The sequence below is a fragment of the Hyperolius riggenbachi genome, unplaced genomic scaffold, assembly GCF_040937935.1.
Source record: "Hyperolius riggenbachi isolate aHypRig1 unplaced genomic scaffold, aHypRig1.pri scaffold_293, whole genome shotgun sequence".
Classification (NCBI taxonomy): Eukaryota; Metazoa; Chordata; class Amphibia; order Anura; family Hyperoliidae; genus Hyperolius; species Hyperolius riggenbachi.
This window is the reverse complement of record NW_027152504.1, coordinates 77,600-98,153: the sequence shown is the minus strand read 5'-3', so window position 1 is coordinate 98,153 and position 20,554 is coordinate 77,600. Positions and strand designations below refer to the sequence as shown.

General features: G+C 43.3%; 2 protein-coding genes across 2 annotated transcripts; both read right to left on the bottom strand.

Annotated features, from left to right (window-relative positions):
- Positions 1–1,377: 1,377 nt before the first annotated feature.
- Positions 1,378–12,434, bottom strand: LOC137543882 (uncharacterized; the record flags this gene model as incomplete). Its single annotated transcript, XM_068264954.1, has 5 exons — positions 12,356–12,434; positions 8,477–8,670; positions 5,385–5,564; positions 3,842–3,953; positions 1,378–1,514 (listed from the first exon to the last, which is right to left on the bottom strand). Coding segments are annotated over exons 2-5 (615 nt in total), but the record flags the coding sequence as incomplete, so codon positions are not given.
- A 5,370-nt stretch (positions 12,435–17,804) lies between these two features.
- LOC137543881 (olfactory receptor 5AP2-like) lies at positions 17,805–18,758 on the bottom strand. The gene has a single exon (XM_068264953.1). The coding sequence runs from the start codon at positions 18,756–18,758 to the stop codon at positions 17,805–17,807; it is 954 nt and encodes a 317-aa protein (XP_068121054.1).
- Positions 18,759–20,554: the final 1,796 nt, after the last annotated feature.

The following is a 20,554-nucleotide window of genomic DNA, read 5'->3' as shown; positions in this document are numbered from 1 at the left end:
TCCCACATGAAATTTTTCACGTTAATCCTGCCATTTTTTGGATGCGGCAAAATACATTGTAACTGCAAACACTTCATATGCGGTAAAAAAGCGGAAAGCTGTGCAATTTAAATTTGCAGGGAAAAATGCAAATGCCATTGCAGTTCACAGTCATCAAAATGATTTCATTATGCAACTGACCACTGGAAACCTAGCCTAATGCTGGGAATACACCATGAGATTTTTTTGGGCAGATAGATGGTTTGATAGTTTTTCCTGATCGATTTCCCGTAGAAGTAAATGACAAAATAAAGAAGAAAAAAATTATCTAAAAATCGATTGGAAAGTAAATCTGCTGAAAAATCTCATTGTGTATTCCCAGCATAACGGTTAAGACACAACAGTTAATATCATAAACCCATATGCAGTACAAAAGGAAAATCTGATAAAGCAGTAATAGCACTTTCTGAAGATGTTCCAACTTCAAACAGCATACATTAAAAGGAAACATAAAACTTTCATTAAATCATTAGTATCTCAGTGATACCCAAATGTGACCCCAGGAAAAACAGGCCTGGGTACTTAATAACTCTGACCGATTACCAGACTGCATTTCTAAGATGGCAGCATCATTCCCAGGATGAAAAAGTGAGCACCACTTCTTCACCAAGAATTGTAAATTCACTCCCCCCCCCCCCCCCCCCAAACCCTCAACATCTTTCCTAATCCTGTTACTCCCATGCAAGCCTACAGGACTTCTCAAGAGCCACCCCCACCCTATGGAACTCCCTCCCACACCCCCTCAGACTTGCCCCTTCCTTCAACACCTTCAAGCAAGCCCTCAAAACACATTTCTTTGAAATGGCCTACCCTCATCTACCACACTTTAACTCTCTCAACTGAGCACCTTTTCCACAGCCCTGCCTTATGTGTCCCTCCCTCACCCTTTAGATTGTAAGCTTTACGCAGGGTCTCCCCCCCCCCCCCCCCCCCTTAGTGTGTCCTTGATCTTGCAACCCCAGCTATGACACCCTTCCCATGGACTAACTCGGACTTGAATTGCTGGGTCCCTGTAAAATCACATGATCATGCATCTTATATCCTGTTCACATGGATAACCCTGTGCTATGTTGTATAACCGTTTGCTACCTCTCTGTCTGTCACCCCTTGTTTACATTGTATGTATCCCTATGTATTGTCCAGCACTGTATAATATGTTGGCGCTTTATAAATACAATAAATAATAATATAAGTATGCTCTGAACATAGCGGTGTCATGCCTGGACATCCATCTCATGTTTGTGGTTAGGTTTATGTTTAAATTAGCGCAGCTAAGCTATATTCACAAAGCATTAACGTCACATATTCCCAATCACATGAAAATGTTTCTTATCTTACCCAAGGCAGTGAATTGTTGCAGGTGAATTCCCAAGTGGCGATATGTGTTGGACATTCAAAGCCATTCAGAACTGCATACGCTGCTTCTGGGTCACATGCAAAGTTGAATTCCCCACACACTGTTATATTTCCCCTGGCTAAGAGCAGAAATGTTTGTAATTAAAAAAAAGTAATTTAGAATGTTTGTGCAATAGTCAGCCGAAAACCCTCTTCTAATATTTTTACTATTGTCTTTTATTTAAAGGGAAGGTCCAAGCAAAAAAAAAAAATGAGTTTCAATTACCTGGGACTTCTACCAGCCCCATGTAGCCATCCTGTGCCCTCGTAGTCACTCACTGCTGCTCCAGTCCCCCCGCTGGCAGCTTTCTGACCTCGGAGGTCAGGGCCACATTGCATACATTTTTACGCATTCCAGCTAGTGCAGGAACAAAAATTTACACGTTGCGCCACTAACGCGTAAAAATGTATGCATTACTGTTCCTGCACTAGCGGGAATGTGTAAAAATGTATGCAATGTGGCCCTGACCTCCGAGGTCAGAAAGCTGCCAGCGGGGGACTGGAGCAGCAGTGAGTGACTACGAGGGCACAGGATGGCTACATGGGGCTGGTAGAAGTCCCAGGTAATTGAAACTCATTTTTTTTTTTTTGCTTGGACCTTCCCTTTAAAAAGTTCTCACATATAATGCAACACTGTACAATAAATAATAGGGATGGGGAATTTCAAATTTATACAGACAGAGTAAGTAAAGACAATAGGCTCTAATCGTGCAACTTCTCATAAATAACCTTTCAGCACATTTGCAAGCAAAATAATCACTCAAAGTGAGTTGTTTCTGATTATGCTTAAAAAAGTAACATAGACAACGTGATCATGCCCTGTGACTCAGGAGGAAGGGCATCTTTAGACATAAATTGACTTTACCAAAATATCAGCAATACAGACCCCCACCAATAGACCTCTGTTCCAGAAATGGAATAGATTTCCCATGAGAAAAGCAAAATCAGCTACTGATTGGTATGAAGTTCAAAACTTGGTTGCACTACCTCTTTGAAGCAGCAGGGACAGGCATACTATCCCAGGAAAAAACACTTACATAAGTAGATAAATACTTGTTCTACTTACATAACAGGTGTATTGTACTGCCACGTTTTCATTTCAGTGAATTTTATGTAGAAAATAAAGAGAAAACTGTTCCTGGCATTTTGCATTTTGATTCCCTGTGTCTGAAGCCAATATCAGTTCCTCCCTTACTTTTTTTTCCCTAGAAACTGAACTGTCATATCTAGCTTGCTTTTTAAACACATGTGAGCACAACATAGATCCTATTTCAGCAGCTCACTGAACTGTTCTCAGCCAATCAGTGAGAAGCAGGAAAGTGGGAGGGGTGATGACAAGCTTCCTTCTCGTGGGCAATGTACCAAATAGAGCCAGGTTGAATAAGAAGATTTATTACAGAAAGAAACATTTCTGATTAGATTGCAGTGCTTGCAACGTAGGGTAAGGTTGCAGGCTGCATAACAGACAGAGCAATAGTTAAATGGAATTTGATTTGACGGCCCTCAATTCTTCTTTAAGCTAACAGAATATGTGAACTTTCCTGCACACTAGCTAAAATGTAACAAAAAATGTAATATGTTAAAAAAGTGTCCTCCAGAAGTGGACATTATTGTAGCATAACAGATTGGAAACTTGGTTTAAACTGTTAAAGTGGATCCGAGGTGAACTTTTACTCATTGCTTAATTGTGTTCCTTTCCTATTGTTTATAGGGCATTCCTCAAGCCAAATACTTTTTTGTTTTTGTTTTAATACAATTCCCTAAAAACGAAATAAACCACGCCCACAGGTTTTCAGAGAGCCTTGGCTCAAAGGCTCATGGGAGCTCAGTCTGGGCAGGAGGAGGAGGAGGTGTTACTAGCCATTGATTTCAGAGGCAGAGGGGAGGAGGGGGGGGGGGATTAGTGTTTTTTCACAGGCTGAGTGATCAAGATACAGATAAGCCTGCCTCTGTGTAATGTTTACAAACAACATGGCTGCTGTCATTTAATCACAGGAATAAATAATCATTTTCTATTAAAGCTGTTAGCAGCTAGATTTGCTGTGTAAACTATCTAAACTTTAGATAAGATATATAGACAAGTTACTTGTTATAGTTAGTTTTTCATCTTGGATCCACTTTAACAGGAAGTACAGCTTCGTGATTGTACGTAATCTGTTACGCTTCCACTACAAAGTACAGCAGGAATTCACAAACTTCTGAAGAGACGTTGCAAAGGATTAAAAACTAATAACAAGTAAGTTCCAGAAGCGATGCTTACATAACAGTTATATTTCCAGCTTCAGTGGAGAAGGAAGGGCAACAAAGCATAAATGCTTTTTATGTGAGAAGACCACGGAAAGTTGCTATCGGTTTTACTGGAGTTTTTTCTTTTACATACATTTGAATATGAATAAAATGTACTTACACTCCATGTTACCTCCCATTATAAAAAGGCTTTTTAACTTCTGCGGAAACGTAGGATCCATATTAAGAGCTAGAGCCAAGTTTGTCAATGGACCAGTTGCAACAAGGGTAACCTAAGTTTAAAAAGGAAAGCAAAGTAATTTCTCAGACTTGAAAAGCATCTGAAGTCACATACTATATGAATTGATCTGCACTTTCACTGAAACTCATACTGTATGCATTGTCCCTCGAATAGATTAACCCATGACATCTTTTACAAACTTCTTGGCATCTAAAAGCCAGCAGGAAACACTATCCAAATTAGCAACTGAATAGGTTCAGCACAGTTGTACAAGTGGAGGCAGTAGCCGAAGGCCGCAGACGAGGGTCCTGGTGTGCAGCTTTAGAGTTTATTTCTTAAAGAGAACCTGAACTGAAATTAAAAAGTTAAAATAACCATACACAGGTCATGCTTGCCTCCTGTATAGTCTCCTATTCAATCTACTTCTCCTCTCCTGTGTCCCATTTCTCCACTGTGATTAATGGATTTCTCTGTCCTCCATTTAAAAAATGGCCATTACCCCATAACAGCTTCTTGGTCAGCACACTGTTAAACTGTAAAATCACCCACTTGAGCCATAGGGAAACATGGACATTGCCTTGCACATTCAGTTGTAACTGACAGCTGCTAATATATAACTGACAGCAACTGGTATATTCCAGTTCTGACAAAATATTGTCCAAACTGGAAGGGATCACTGTAAGAAGAAAATGGTGAGCCTCTGAGAGGAACTGACGGCGAGGTTAGTATGTAATATTCATTTGCAGCTACGCCATGTATTTATTTTAAATAATTTTCCTCGCTTCAGGTTCCCTTTAAGTAAGTGGTCACAACCCAATTAGTGAGTTTTTAGGGACCAGAACTAGTCTATGAGGTCTCCAGCTTGGTCTCCTCAACTAAACTAGCTTGGCATTTCTGAGCTATGGAGAATATATGGGGGCGAGGAAGGTATTTATTTCTTCATACATTAACAAGCATAGAGCTGATACAGTTTCCGCAGAGCTTTACAGATAACAAGCACTAATTCACATCACTAACTATTCTCAGAGGAACTTACACAAGAATTCCCTACCATTGTGCATGTCCAATATTGGGGTAAGCCATCGATATGTTTTTGTTTGAGGAAGGGCCCTTATTAAAAACTGGGCAGGATTTGAGCTTGAGACTGTAAAGTGGGAGTGCTTGCCATGTAGCCTAGGTGCTGCCAATAAGTATTTCTTTCAGTCTCTAGCTGTTTAGCAAACACATAGGACCAGGCCGGCAGATGATAGAAGGGTGTTTTTCACATTTTACATGGTGTATATCAATCAGTAGAATTGATCTGGTTAAAGGAGCAGGACAGTTGGGCATTAACTCCAGTGGTCTAGTATTTTATTCTGACCTGGAAATGCTCTTTAATATGCCAAAACGCCATCTAAATTTCCAAATGATAAGAAAAACCAAGACGCTTTGGGTTTTTAGAGAAGTACTGTATTACACCTATGTAGAGAGCCATATTTCTCACCTGTCCAGGATATTCACCCACAATCCTCAGCATTGCAAGCACTGCATGCTCTTTCTTCAGACTGTCTAGTCCAGGACATGTGGGGTCCGGCACATCTCCCAAGCCATCTACTCCATGATAATTACTGGCGTGCATATTTTGCCCAAGAAGTGCTCTACTTGCTCCTCCATATACAGGAACCTATTAGGCAAAAATAATATCAATATTTAAATGATCACTTATGCATTATAGATTCACATGCATTAAAATATTTGTATCTGTGTTTCAATTGTTATTTTACAATCATATTAGTTCATTTAAAGCCATACTATCGCTACTACCTACAAATCCGTCCACAATACTTGCCCGACCGACATTTCTGAACTCGTTCTTAGGTACACACCTGGCCGCCCACTCCACTCCGACCTATTACTGGCTACTCCACACATCACCCACTCCCACAACCCTAGGACTATTCTAGAGCTGCCCCTACTCTATGGAACTTCTTTCCACCCCCTGTCAGGCTAGCCCCCTCTTTCAACATCTTCAAACAAGCCCTCAAAACAACTGGTTATGCTGGCCTTCTTGCCCTCATCTCTGCCTTAACCTTCGCTGATGAGTACCTACCCATCGTCACCTTCCCTAGTGTGTTTCTTCCCCTACTCTTTAAATTGGGGCCCTCTCCCCCCTTTTGTGTTCCTTCTTGATCATGCACCCATTGGCTGATTGAAACTACCCAGGCCCATATGCAATTCACTTTTTCTCCTGAGTTTTCTCCCAGGTGATATTTTCACATCTTGTCATAAAATGCATTGGGCCTGATGCAATTGTCAGACTCGCCAGCATTAAATGCTGGGGAGTCCGATAATCAGGCGACAATAAAGTTGCCTGATCCAATTACATTTAGCCCTAGGAAGGGTGTTAAAAAAACTTGCTTGGGCGATATTATCGCCCAGCAAGTTCCTTACACCCTATCCTATTACACTTTGCATGCCACCGGGGAGCGATGCTTCCCGGCAGACATGAGCGTTAGCTTAGACCTGCAAAAAGCAGGTCTAAACATGCTAACGCTCGTCATTGCCACTGCATCTCGGGGTCTCCTTTAATAAGGAGACCCCCAGATATCCCTGCCAGCTGCCACTCATCTCTGCAACTCCCTAGCTGCACAGATACTCTGAAACAATTTCCCTCCCGCCGCTGAACACCCACTGCATGTCGTGTCCTGCAATTACAGTGTATGAGTCACTGTAATTACTCTTGCTATAGCAGAGTCCCGGCAAAGCAACTTTGATTCTGCCTCCGGGGCTCCTCATTGGTTCACAGTCTGAGACATTTTCATTGGTCCGGACTGTGAACCAATGGGGAGCCCCGGCGGCAGATTCAAAGATGCTTTGAGGACTCTGCTATAGCGAGAGTAATTACAGTGACTCATACACTGTAATTGCAGGACGGGACTTGCGGAAATTTCTTCAGAGTACCTGTGCAGCTAGGTGGGGAGAGACGAGCGGCGGCCGGCAGGGAGCTGTGGGTGTCCCCTTATTAAAGGAAACCCCCAGATGCAGAGGCAGAAGAAGGCGGCGTATTTTCAGCAGGTGTTCGCATGTGTGAGGAGCGAGGCCGTGGTGCCGATGGACAGCACTACAGGGTAAAACCTCACTCCCCATTGCCCGTAATATGTGAGCATCGTGAGCATCGCTCAGGCTTTCGCCTGAGTAATGCTCCCTAACAATCGGCCAACGCACAAGTGAAACTGGCAGTAGGATTTGCCGGTAATCCTCGTGCAATGGCAAGGTGATAAGTAGCTCGCATCTTGCAAGCTATCACCTTGAATAGCATCAGGCCTATTTTAATCCACCAGCAAGCAAGAACATAGTTAAAATAATTTTGTTATAAAGATTGTTTGAAAAAAATAATAATAATAATAATTTTGTTAGTACTTTTTCACCAACTTTAGTTACTTTTCAATTGTAAAATGCTTAAAAGTTATTTTAAATAGAATATGAATATTATGTCCAAGGAGATAACTCATTAAATAATAATAATGCCTGTGTAGGAGGGGAGGCATGGGTGAGCTACTGCTAAACACACTTCCCATAGGTAATGCGGGGGGGGATTGGCCTAATAGGGTGCCTGTCAGAGTGTGCCATATTCAGCCTGTAATTGGGGAACTACAATCATTTTTATTAATATTATATTATCAATTGTGTAGTGGGGGTGGGGGTGGGGGGGGGGTAGTGTGAATACAAATATTTGCTTAAATTGATATGAGGGGAAAAAAAGTCTAACTATTTGGTACCTATATAATACGTATGCACTTTTGAGAAAAAAAACATATACTATATAGTATGTTGCTGACAGAAAGGCCCACATGCAATTCACTTTTTCTCCTGCATTTCTCCTACGTGATATTTTCACACCTTGTCATAAAATGTCTTTTAAACCACCAAAAAGGTCATGACCAGGCCATATTTCACAACACAGGGCTGTGTAGCTCTGTCAGGTTGCTACTAAGCTAACAAATAAATACTACCTCCTTAACCTTCCTGGCGGTAACCCCGAACGTAGTTCGGGGTAAGTCGCGCAGGAGGTTTTCTCCGGCCCTGCTCGGCTGATTTGCTTACTTTTTTTTTTGCTGGACGCAGCTAGCACTTTGCTAGCTGCGCCAGCACACTGATCGTCGCCGCCCCGCGCCCGATCGCCGCTATCCGTCGCTCCGTGAGCTCCGGAGCTCCGTGAACCGGCACAGAACGATCACGCATGCGCGCGCGTTCCATGCTAGACTGCAGCTGCAGGACTTGACGCAAATTGGCGATAGGTGCTCCTGGGGCTGCCGCCGCGTTCACGCCCATTGGCCATGGTCATTAGGTAGTTAAAGAGAATATGAAAATAATCTCCTAGGAGATAACTCAGGAGAAAAAGTTAATTGCATATGGGCCAATGGGGTTGACCCATGGTACTCTAGTAGCGCAACCGCTACTACAGTAACGGTCACACTACTAGAGTACTGCTACTTCATGAATCAACCTCCATGTTTCCAATCTCTTGCAACCTACTACTACTATTCTTCATAAATGTAGTATTTCTGAATATATATCTCTAACATGCGCAGGTACCTCGAGCCTATCGCAGGTTTTCAGAACACGTAGGACGTTCTTGCAGACGTTTTCTAAAGTTGTGTTGCCGTGACAACAAGTTATTCCCAGTATTTGAACATCAGGAGCTGCCAAGGCCATCATAAGTGCTTGGGCATCGTCTACTCCACAGTCCACATCTACCAACAGCAACTTCTTGGCCATCATGTGTTATACTGCAACATATAAAAGAAAACACAAACAGGTCCTGGTAAAAGATTCACACATTAGTATTTAATTTGTAATCTATCCCTGTCATTTTCTAACCTATAAACCTTACAGCTCCTGGCCAAGTACTTTAATAGCAATTCATTTGACAATAGGAAGTTAAGGAACTTTATTGTCGAGCCTGATGGTATTCCTTATTTTCATTTGAACTATGAAAATAAGTATTTTGCTAATTAATTCTTTATGGAATGCATGATTAAGGGGTGGGGCAGGGGTAAAACTGGAGGTGTGACAAGGTGTCTCCTAAAGATATCCTTATTTCTTATCTCAAAAAGCTGGGCGGCATGGTGTAAGATTTATTACATTTAGTGCAGAGAGTCTTAGAAACTAGATATAAGCAGATCCAGTCTTCTACTTTGGAAGCATGTTGTGACTATCTCCATCTGTCCTGCTGCCTTACTGTGACCCCTAGGTATGGGCATAGTACCCCATGCACGCATGGTGCCAATCTGCTTCCCCATTCTGGCAGCACTCAGTTTTGATAGATCTTTAAGGGCTTGATTCACAAAGCCGTGCTAACAGTTAGCACGCTGGTGAAAAGCCCTTTATCACGCCTAAACTCAGTTTAGGCATGATAAGTTTAGGCATGATAAGTTTAGGCGTGATAAGTTTAGGCACCAACTGGGTTAGCACCGCAGTGCACAGCTGATCAAAAGTTTTGCGCTACCAAAGTCTGGTGCTCTTCACATAGCGTTTAATGACGCTGCTTTGCGTGCGGGACTTTGCGCGCGATCTAAACTTATCTAAACTTATCACGCCTAAACTTATCATGCCTAAACTTATCACGCCTAAACTGGCTTTTCACCAGTGTGGTGAAATGGTTATCACGCCTACAGTCTCTAACTGGGTTAGCACCGCTTTGTGAATCGAGCCCTAAGTCTCTGGTGACCTGCCTGAGATGTCTAAGGAATCTAACAGTCACATTCTATCTTGCACTATCTTCTGTGCACGTTTACCGATATCAAGCCCTGGGATTTGTTGTCTCCACCATTCCTACCCGTCTCTGAAATAAGATCTCTTCAGTGACTGGGCCACACTGGGGCCAGGGCAATTACCTTATACTGAGGAGACACCTGCTACCTATACTGGGGGCTGCTTAATATTGGAGGCACACCTGGCTGAATATACTTACCGGTAGGTTGGGGGACACATCTACTACCTATACTGGAGGAAGGGGGCTACCTGATACTGGGAGCAACCCTGGCTCCAGTAGTGGCTGGATAGTGTACTAGTTAAGGGCTCTGCCTTTGACATGGGAGACCAGGATTTGAATTCTGGCTAGGGTTAGGACCTATTCAGTAAGAAGTCCTTGGGCAAGACTTCCTAACACTGCAGGGTGGCCTCTTGAGCGCGCCCTTAGTGGCTGCAGCTCTTGAGCGCTTTGAGTCCAGCAGGAGAAAAGCGCTATACAAATGTTAGGATTATTATTATAGGACCTAATACTATTGGGGGGTATGTGATTGATTATTACTTGGTATATTCTTTCCCTGTCATGCCCCAGTGGGCCCTTCCAATAAGCCATTGTGCCCCGTGGGCACCCCCCCTCGAAAACAATATACAAATCTAAAGCTGGAGTTGCCACTGGATCTCTTAAGTCTTTATTGTGAAAGTATTACTGTCTGAAGGATTCAATGCCTTTCCTGTAGGCCTAGATCATCTCACTTATGCTAGGTACACACAATACAATTTTCTGGCAGATTTACCTGCCAGATCGATTTTATCCAACATGTCCAATCTGAATTTCGATCAATTTTCCAATCGATTTTCAGATCGATTTCCGTTCACTTCGTTGGAAATAGATCAGAAAATCGATCGAAATTCAGATTGGACATGTTGGAAAAATATCGATCTGGCAGGTAAATCTGCCAGAAAATGGAATCGTGTGTACCTAGCATAAGACAAAGGGCACTACCTTATTGCCCTTGAGAGCAATGTCATGCTCACTGATAACAGTATCTCTGCCAAGTCCTTGCTGTGGCCCCTGTGTAGTCCCATGTGTGCTTGCTCATCTATGCATTGTGCCATGCATGCACAAAATGGCACATGTGCTGGGGATTACATGGAAACTGCTACTATGCTGCCCATGTAAGCTCCCTCCAGACAGCACTCACTGCCCATATGTCTTTGAGCCCTTATATTATGTCTTCTGATCCAGTTCTTCCAGATTACCCATTGTGACTCAGCTGTGAGTCTCTGCATGAGTGTACAACTGGTTAATTCCTTTTTTTGGGTAGGAACACACTAGGCAGTATCGCATATGCGTTTTCCACTATGTGCTATGGGGAAAACTCATGGGATTCTGCCTAGTGTGTGCCTTTCTTTCTGTTTGCTATTTGGCCAGACCCACTTTAGCACCCCCAATTTACCTTATCATATTAATGAAAGTGTCCCTGGGATGAGCCTGGACTTCGCATCTTGCTATGTTAGTTCCATGAGGCTACATTCACAAGGGTGCGTTAAGGTGCAGCATAACGAACACTTTGCAATGCGTCTTTCCGCACTGCAATTCACCACCTATGCAACATTCACAGGGGTGCGTTAAAGTGCAGCATAACGGACACTTTGTAATGCGTCTTTCCGCACTGCAATTCACCACCTATGCAACATTCACAGTGCAGCAGGTGCGTTGCGGTATAACGGTGTGCAGCATCGGAATGTCTTGCATGCAGTGCATTACCCCAAAACGCATGTTAAGTTACTGCGAAGGATAATTTTTATTTACTTATGCTTCACTGCATGCAATGCAAAGTGCGGATAATGTTTGGTGTGCCGTAGTCTAGTTTAGGGGACTCGGCAGGAAATCTCATAGGGAAATTCCGCTAATGTGATTGGGTATTGGGTAGACAGCACGCTCTGAAACTGTTAGGTTTCGAATAGGTTGTCGTAAACTGCACCCACGCTAGTTCATCCACTTACAGTTTGTGCTGTAAGAGGGTGCTGCAATTGGAGATCTGTTCCCTATAAGCTGTCCTGCTGGATCCCCTAAAGTAGACTAGCATCAGCGGCTCGATTGATAAGACATCCACCAGCCCCCACTCTGTATTGACTGGCTAGAGAAATGTCTATAGAATCCATTGATCTTCCCGCCTTGCCTTGTGTTCAGGCTGCATGAGAATGTAATGCTGAATGACTGGAGAGCAATGCTTACATAATGCTGCTCACTGTGCTGTAACTGGCTGGGGATGCAGAATATATGAACTCTATGCACCTGGCAAGGCAACAGTGTGAAATATATAACATGAATGAAGGTGAGCTTTAAGTCTGACTTTTAGCTAATCATTAATTATATTTACAGCTGAATAAAGTTAATTAAGCTGTCAGATAATCAGTCTTTAGCTGTTTGAAGCTGAAGCTGATTAGCAGCAGTTCAGCCTGTATTATGCTGGGAATACATGGCTCAATCCTGAGCCATTAATATGGCTCGATAGATAATTTCCGACATGTCCGATCACCATTCGATCGTTTTGCTGCTTGATTCACCATTGAAGCGCCAGAATCGACTTGTGTATTCCCAGCATTAGTTCCAGCTATAGCAAAGGGAGGGATCTAACCAGTTAGTATTTAGATCACATCTCTACAGATGAATAATATACACAGGATATTATATAAGAAGCATATTAGTAAGATACATACCCGAAAAGCTGTCCGGTCTAGATGCTGTCTTTTCACAATGTGCTTTTTGTGTTTCTTTTTGTAACAGGAACTACTTTTCTGTTCAGCCTGCTGATTTGTCTGTGGAGAGCAGCTGACACAACTGCACAGCTCTCACCTCCCTGTTCATTCACTGCTGTAATATGAGCCAAGCCAGTCCCACAGCCCTCTCACACAGCAGCAGCAGCAACTACTAAGGAATCAAAGTGTCTATCAGCAACAAACATTTGTTGCATTTTGGTACAGAGGAGGAATTTTACAGGTCCGCTTGTCCTGAGAAGACATGTTCCAACTATCACCTTTTTTAAAATCTAACCACTTCCTTACTAGTAGTCTCTGGCCCTTTAGAGACCACACTTTTTGGTAAGAAAACCGGGCTCACCGACATCACGCCGCACGCACCTGTCTCGTTGTTCGCGACACTCTCCCGGTACTGCAGCTCACTCTTTCTGCTGTCGGTATGACAGCTCCGTAAGCCGGTCAGCAGGGACCGATATCATTGGCTCCTGACTCTGTGATTACTGTGAGCCAATGTGATTGTGATTCTGACCCTATGATTACTGTGAGCCAATCACTAACTGGGTCAGGTATTGTGGAAAAGAGGACTAGCATTGGAGCACCCCAATGAGGGGTAAAGGGTGACCAATATTAGCCTGGTTCCATGCAGTAATCGTTACATTCATAACTGAGGAGAAGTTTAGTTCACGTTTTGTTCCCCTAAAAGGGGGGTTGGTAGGTCGTTCATAGGAGCCAAGAAAAGTCGCTTCCACTGCTACCGCCGGATTGAAGCTGTTACCAGCTGTGCTGCGAGAAATATTTTTTAAAAGTCAAGGGGCTTTATTCACTAAGCAGTGCTGCTACAGAGTGTGTTATAATGCCCTGAGCCTGCTATGCAGCCATGCTGGGTGCTGTGGTGCCTCTATGGGGCATGCTGGGTGTTGTGGTGCTATGATGGAAGCTATGGTGCCTGGAGCCATGCCCGAGGCAGAGACGAGAGAGGCTCCAGCCTCAGGGCGCAGTGTAGGAAGGGGCGCACAGCTCCCTCAGCTATCATTCCCCTATTGTGTTTGAAACAGAGAGGAATAAGAAAAGAGGATACATTGCAGTGACTGCAAGCCATGTAACTAGAGATTAAGGTGTTGGGAGGGTTGGAGTCCCTGGGGCGCCTCTTAGTCTAATAGCAATCAGTGTGTTACGGTTGGAATGGAAGGGATGGAGGGGCGGTCTTTAGTGTCTCAGCCTTGGGTGCTGGAGAATCTTGTCCCGGCTCTGCCTGGAGCCTCCATAGGGAGCATGCATTGTGTGTATTCTCACTGTTCCTTCCGCCCCACCCAGAAGAGTAGGACAGCGGGCGGAACTACTCAACTCCTCCATCCACTCTACAAGTCTGGAGACATTCTCTGTAGCAGCTATACTCCCCCTAGCAGCTCTAGTGTCTGATCCATTCTCAGACACTAGGGGTAGAAGCCCAGAAGAGAATATGTCTGCAGAATCTGGAGACCAAGCGGCCGGAAGTGGGTACTGCCATCTGCTGCCTGACTCTGCCTGGGGGACATCCGGGGCACCCCAGAATAGATCCATGGCACAGCAATGCCCCTGTCCAAGGCTCCCCCACAGTTAATATATATTCAATTACTGTATATTAACATTTAATACAGAGTTCATGGTATGTATATAGAGTTGGGTATGGTACTGTATTAGCTAGGCCTATTTTTAACATTCAGTCTCAAACAAACAGAAAGCACACTTATCTGACACAAGCCAATCCCTGTTGGTGCCAAATAACCAAGACTCGACTGGTAGTTAAAAAAAATACTACAGTCTTTATTTTTGTTGTTGTTGTTCTTTATTCATCTTGTTATTTAACAAATAAGTTGCATATAAAATCATACAAATCACACCAAAATTCAGTTATTAGAAAGAGTCTTCTCTGTAAATGTACAAAGGTTGTCTTTATAACATGCTGTGATGCCTGCTTATAATTTGTAACACCTACATTCGATTCCTATGTGTCTACTCAATTTCCGACTTTGGTTCCAAACAGCAAAATGGCAGGACTTCTATCTTGTAGAAAGAGAAAATATAACCGTTTTCTAGATCATACTTTGACCTCAGGTCTTCCATTTTAGCTTTTTCTACCACTAAACAAATTGGCACACAATTGCTAGTTTAACTGTATTTCACTTTAAAGAGACATTCTACTTTTGTTGCTGTATAACTAAAAGATCAGAGATGTACACTGAATTTTTGTAATTCAGTGTACAGGTAGTCCCCGGTTAATGAACGAGATAAAGACTGTAGGTTCATTCTTAACCTGAATCCGTTCTTAAATTGGAACGCTGTGCCATCTCTGTCCCCTTTGCCTCCTATGTGCCACCTTTGCCTACAGTGTCCCCCTCTGTGCCTCTCTGTCTCCCTCTGTGCCTGTTTGTCCCCTTCAGTGCCTTTGTTCCCCCTCTGTGCCTGTTTGTCCTTATTGTGCTTATTTGTCCCCCCATGTTCGCTTGTCCCCCTTTGAGCCTCTCTTTGTACCCCTCCCCCTTTGCCCCTCTACGTCTTGCCTCTGTGCCTCTCTATGTTCCCTCTCTGTGACTCTTTTTGTCCTCTGTTTGTACCCCCTGTGCCTATGTACCTCTGTACCCCTTCTGTGCCTTTGTTTGTACCCCCTGTGCCTATGTACCCCCTCTGTGCCTTTGTACCCCCTGTGCCTCTGTACCCCCTCTGTGCCTTTGTTTGTACCCCCTGTGCTTCTGTTTGTACTCCCTTTGTGTCTCTTTTTTTACCCCCTGTGCCTCTGTACCCCCTCTGTGCCTCAGTTTGTACCCCCTCTGTGCCTTTGTTTGTAACCCCTGTGCCTCTGTACCCCCTCTGTGCCTCCGTTCAAACCCCCTCTGTGTCTCCGCTTTTCCCCCTGCCCCCGTGCCTCTAATTGTCCCCTCTGGACTCACCTTCCAGCCCGAGACCAGCGTTGTCCATCTAGCCACCCAGCCTCCTGCTCCCTCTAGCGTACAGCATCGCTTCCCTTCCTGTATGTTAAGTGACATACATGAAGCAAAGCGATGCTGTACGCTACAGGGAGCAGGTGGCGGAGAGAGGAGGACATACAGCGCTGGACTCGGTTTGAGGTAAGTCCAACACTGCTGCGGGGACGCGCACCGGCACTTAGTGGAAGTTTGAAGCCACTTCTTCAAACTTCCCCCACGCGGAAATGAAGTCATCAGGACGGGATCGGGCCGATTGTATCAGCGGGTCGTTCGTAAGTCAGGTGTTCATAAGTCAGGGACTACCTGTATTTAAAATGGATCTTTCTAGTTCAATTTGCAGCAAGCTATGGATTTCCAAAACTGACAGTAAGATGAAACTGTACTTATTTACAACTATGGCACCAATTCACTGTATGAAGCGCTGATTCCTCATAAACATCCACCTTGCTGCAGAAATAAGTAACTGAGCAGGAGCCAGTGTCACCAATTTTCCACTCATCCCCACATAAAATGAGCTAAGCACGGACATTCCATTGTACCAGTTTCTGTTAGACACACTGTGGAATGGCTGTGCTGTATATATATATAAAAAAGTAAACAAGTGTAAAGAGGAACTGTACTGAAAAGAACATTATTAAAATTGCTTATTTTTACAATATTAATTTATAAATTACTTAGTCAGTGTTTGCCCATTGTAAACTCTTTCCTCACCCTGATTTATATTATTATATTTATCACAGGTGGCTGCATCTTTACTGTTATCATGTGCATCACTATGGAATGTTTGTTTATTCAGTGTTCCGCAGCCAATAGAAATAATACCTGGTTTCCCAGAATGCTCTGGGAGGAGAATTCTGCATAGCTAAACAAACCGTCTAGGCTGTAACATCACTGGGAGGGCAGGACTACATACAGAAATCAGGGCCACCATCAGAAATCTCTGGGCCCAGTACTGGGCAAATCTACTGGGCCCCCCTCATGCCAAATCCCAATCTGCAGGGGAAAAAAAGATCTTTAAAGGCCTGAACATATGATCACCTTTGTGTCCCCTTTTCATCATCTATAATGTAGATGTGTTGCTAAAAAGCAACCCCACCCCCCCCAGCACATGTCAGAAAGGGCAGCCAGAGCCAGGAACCAATTTGCCACGCCCAGGACAGATTCTATGCTTTTTGCTGCCTGAAGCAAACATTGTAGTTCCCGGTCAGCTTTGATACACTTCACGTGATGTTCATGGACGTCATATGAAACTTTCATATTAACATGCATTTCTATCCTCTGCATTACTACATGAAAGGATGCATTTTTACAGATGACATACTCGTCTCTTGTGTTTCTGGGCTCTTTGCAACTGAAAATGGGTTAATTTTCAAAAGAGTAAGGCACAGAGAGAGTCACAGAACACCTGAGGGACAATGCATTTGCATGTGTATTATAAGTGTGTATGAGCCCTCAGATCCAAAAACAGTACAGCCTTCTTTACATATTGTACAGAGCACACAAAATGCAAACACACATGCTCCATATATATGCATATATCACACACAGCCAGTATCTCTCACTCACTGTGTCTCTGTCCTACTCAATACCCTTTCATCTCTAAACTCATTATCAGCTTGGTTCAGAGCTGTAAACACAGAAGGGAGAATCAGACCAGGCTATAGTATATTAACCTGTCTCTGCTCTCCCTTAAGCCCAATCTACACTATACAATTTTTTGTGCAATTCGATCGGATCGAATTCGATTATAGTTTTCGATCCGATTAAATCTGACATGTCTGATCAGGATTCGATTTGATTCCATAGTGTGGTCGAATGTCATTGCAAAACAATGGCAAATCGATTACACTACCGATCAAACTGAATCCCGATCGGACATGTTGGATTTAATCGGATCAAAAACTGTAATCGAAATCAATCCGATCGAATCGCACAAAAAATTGTATCGTGTAGATGGGGCTTTAAACCTAAGTGTCAATATCTACACACTGGTAGAATCACATGTATAAATGTGAACAGGAGTTACAAGCAGAGAGCTTATTCTCTGCCAACAGTCTCAGCACTGCACATGGAGAGGGGTGGAGACTGAAGCAAATAAGGATGAGAAAATGCACTCAGAATGGCGGGGGGGGGGGGGGGGGGGACTGAATGAGAGAGCAATAAATCTAAAAACATCATCCAATTACTTAGTAATCAGAATGCTCAGATGTTACCATTTTTTGTGACATGAAGCCTCTGTAGCTAAAAATCCCTTCTTGACCTATCTAGTTATATTGATCACATGATCAAAAGCATCATCTCCACTGTTCATACTGCAAGGCAGCAGGTATACTTTGTTACTGAGTGCCTACAACAATTTAAGATAACATCTGTGCTTGAAATGGGGATGGGGCTTTAACAAATTTCCTACTAAATATTGTAAAAAAAAACAAAACTAAGATGACTTGTTAAGACTTAATGCTATAAAGTTGGCATAAAAAGTATTTTTTGGCAATTTTGCTGACAGCAGCTTTCACGTCCGTATTTCTCAGACTATAAATCATGGGATTGATAGTGGGTATTATAGTTGTATAGAACACGGAAAGGATCTTATCATTGAGTTGTAAATAGTCCGATGGTGTTCTGAGATAGGTGAAACAGAGGGTGCCAAAGAATATAGAAATACAAGCTAGATGGGCCGCACAGGTGGAGAAAGCTTTGTGTTTCCCAGAGCGGATGCCCAGAATAGTGATCAGGATATTGATGTAGGAATACAAGATGGTGGACAGGCAGATGGCTGTGCTCAATCCTCCAAATACAAAAACCATTTCCTTATTGAACAAAGTATCAGAGCAGGACAGTTTATAGAGTGGAGGGAGGTCACAGTAGAAATGATCTATGACATTGTCCTTCCAATACTTCAGTGCAAATGCAAGACTAACGTGAATGACAGAATTTAGGAATCCAGCACAATAGGCTCCGCCCACCAAAAGCCTACACAGCCTCGTAGACATAATAGTTGCATAGAGTAAAGGCTGACGTATTGCCACCAATCTGTCATAAGCCATTGCAGCTAAGAGGTAACTCTCTGTGGTAGCAGAACCCCCATACAGTAATAGCTGTGTAGCACAGCCAGCAAGAGTGATAGACTTTACTTTCCTGGATAGGTTCACCAGTGTGTTGGGTGTAATAATGGATGTGTAGAAGAGGTCAAGCATTGCCAGATGACTGACAAAGAAGTACATTGGCGTGTGGAGTGCATTTTCCAGCTGTATGAGGGTAATAATCCCCACATTTCCCAAAACAGCAGCTACATAGACGATCAAGAACACCAGGAAGATTGGAATCTTCAGGTGGGGGTTGTCAGTCAGTCCTGTGAAGATGAACTCTGTATTTGCATCATGTATGCTGCAGTTATTCATTTGTGTAGCTGTAGGGAAATAATAGAGTTATTATTATTTTATAATGCCAACATCTCTATTATTATTATTATTTATTGTATTTATAAAGCGCCAACTTATTACGCAGGACTGAACAATAGATAAATATGGAGGCAGATAACAGGGTACAGGATACAATATCATGCAATGGAGACCACACAATTCCAACCCAAGTCGGTCCCAAGAAAGGTACCCAGTGATGAGTTGCATGATCAAGCTGGATACACTAGGGGGAAGAGGCTTACAATCTAAAGAGAGAGAGTAGGAGCTAAGCAGAGATAGTTATGGCATTAATGTAGGGGGGGAGGCTGTCAGGCGATCTTGAGAAGGTGTGTTTTGAGGGCTTGTTTGAAGGTGCTGAAGGGTGGGGTGAACCTGATGAGTGGTGGAAGGGAGTTCCAGAGAGTGGGAGCAGTCCTTCACAGATTGAAGAGGGGAAATGCGGTTCAAAGGGAGGCCAGACAGAAGGGAGTTGCAGTAGTTGAGGCAGGAGATGAAAAGGGCATGAATAAGGAGTTTGGCAATCCCCAGGTCAGAAATGGGCCATGGGGCTTTACAATAGGGATGAGTATAGTTTCGCGAGAAGCAAAACTTTATATGCTCATATCCGAGGAGGGGGCCGCCACAGAGAGGGTTGATCTACCTGGCTGATGTCCTCTTGCCACTGTGCTCCATCTTCCAAACACTTCATGCTTCACAGCGGAACTTTGCTGTGAAACTGGAAGTGTTAGGAGGATGGAGCACAGGGTGGAAGAAGATGACATCATCAAGGAAAATTTACTCTGCTCCCTTTTTTTCAATAAGAATTTCCTCCCCGGCTGTGATATCTCCTCTTGGACTAATTGGCTCTTGCGCGGCCCATTGAGACTAAAAGACTTGTACTCTGATACTGAAGTTTTGCCTTGGCCCCACTTCAAAGAACAAAATGGTCACTCTGCTTCTGAGTTTTTTAGATACCTGCAAATGAGACATTTTGCCCAGAACTGTGCACAGGATTGACTGGAGGTTACCACCCTCCTAAAGAGACAGAGTTTTACTCGTACCAACACACTCCAGGAATAATTGCGCTTTTCAATTAATTTCTATTTCTATGAGGTATGGTATTCAAAACTAATAGAGATCACTCTTCCTATGCTTAAGTGGCAGGATCGCCTTCAGGCAATTTGGCTATATGACGAATGCGATTAATTATTCTTAGATTTAGCCAAGTCTTACAAAGGAAAGGGGTTATAAAATATTTTATACGATTGGTATAGGACTTCATCTCTCCTTTATAAGAGGGGCATTTTATCTTCTCACCTGTGCTTCAGAGGTTGTGGCTCAGTGGCTGATCAAGATCATTGTTGGTGGGATTGTCCAGTGGTGAGAGTTTTGGGTTGAATGTTTTAGAAAGGCCTCCGCACTTTTGGATTGCAGCATCTCCCCTGATCCATGGGTAGCCCTGTTTATCCAGAGGTTCCCTTCTGACTAAAAATGCAAACAAGCTCCTAGTTCATTTCTGTAATGTGCCAAAGGCCATCTTTGCTAAAGAATGGAAGTCCTCCTCTATAGCCTTTGTACTGTTAACTAAAAAAATGACAGAATATTATTGGATGGAAAAAATTACTGTGTCTTTGTCTGATCGGGAGGAGAACTTCGAGGCTGTTTGGTCACCTTGGTCAGACAAATTGATACAACCCTCTTCTAGTCTCCTTGCTAGCTCTCGGATGGAGGGTTAGATTATTTTCCTTATGGTGGTTTGAATATGTCCTATATCTGTATTCATGGAGAATTTACTA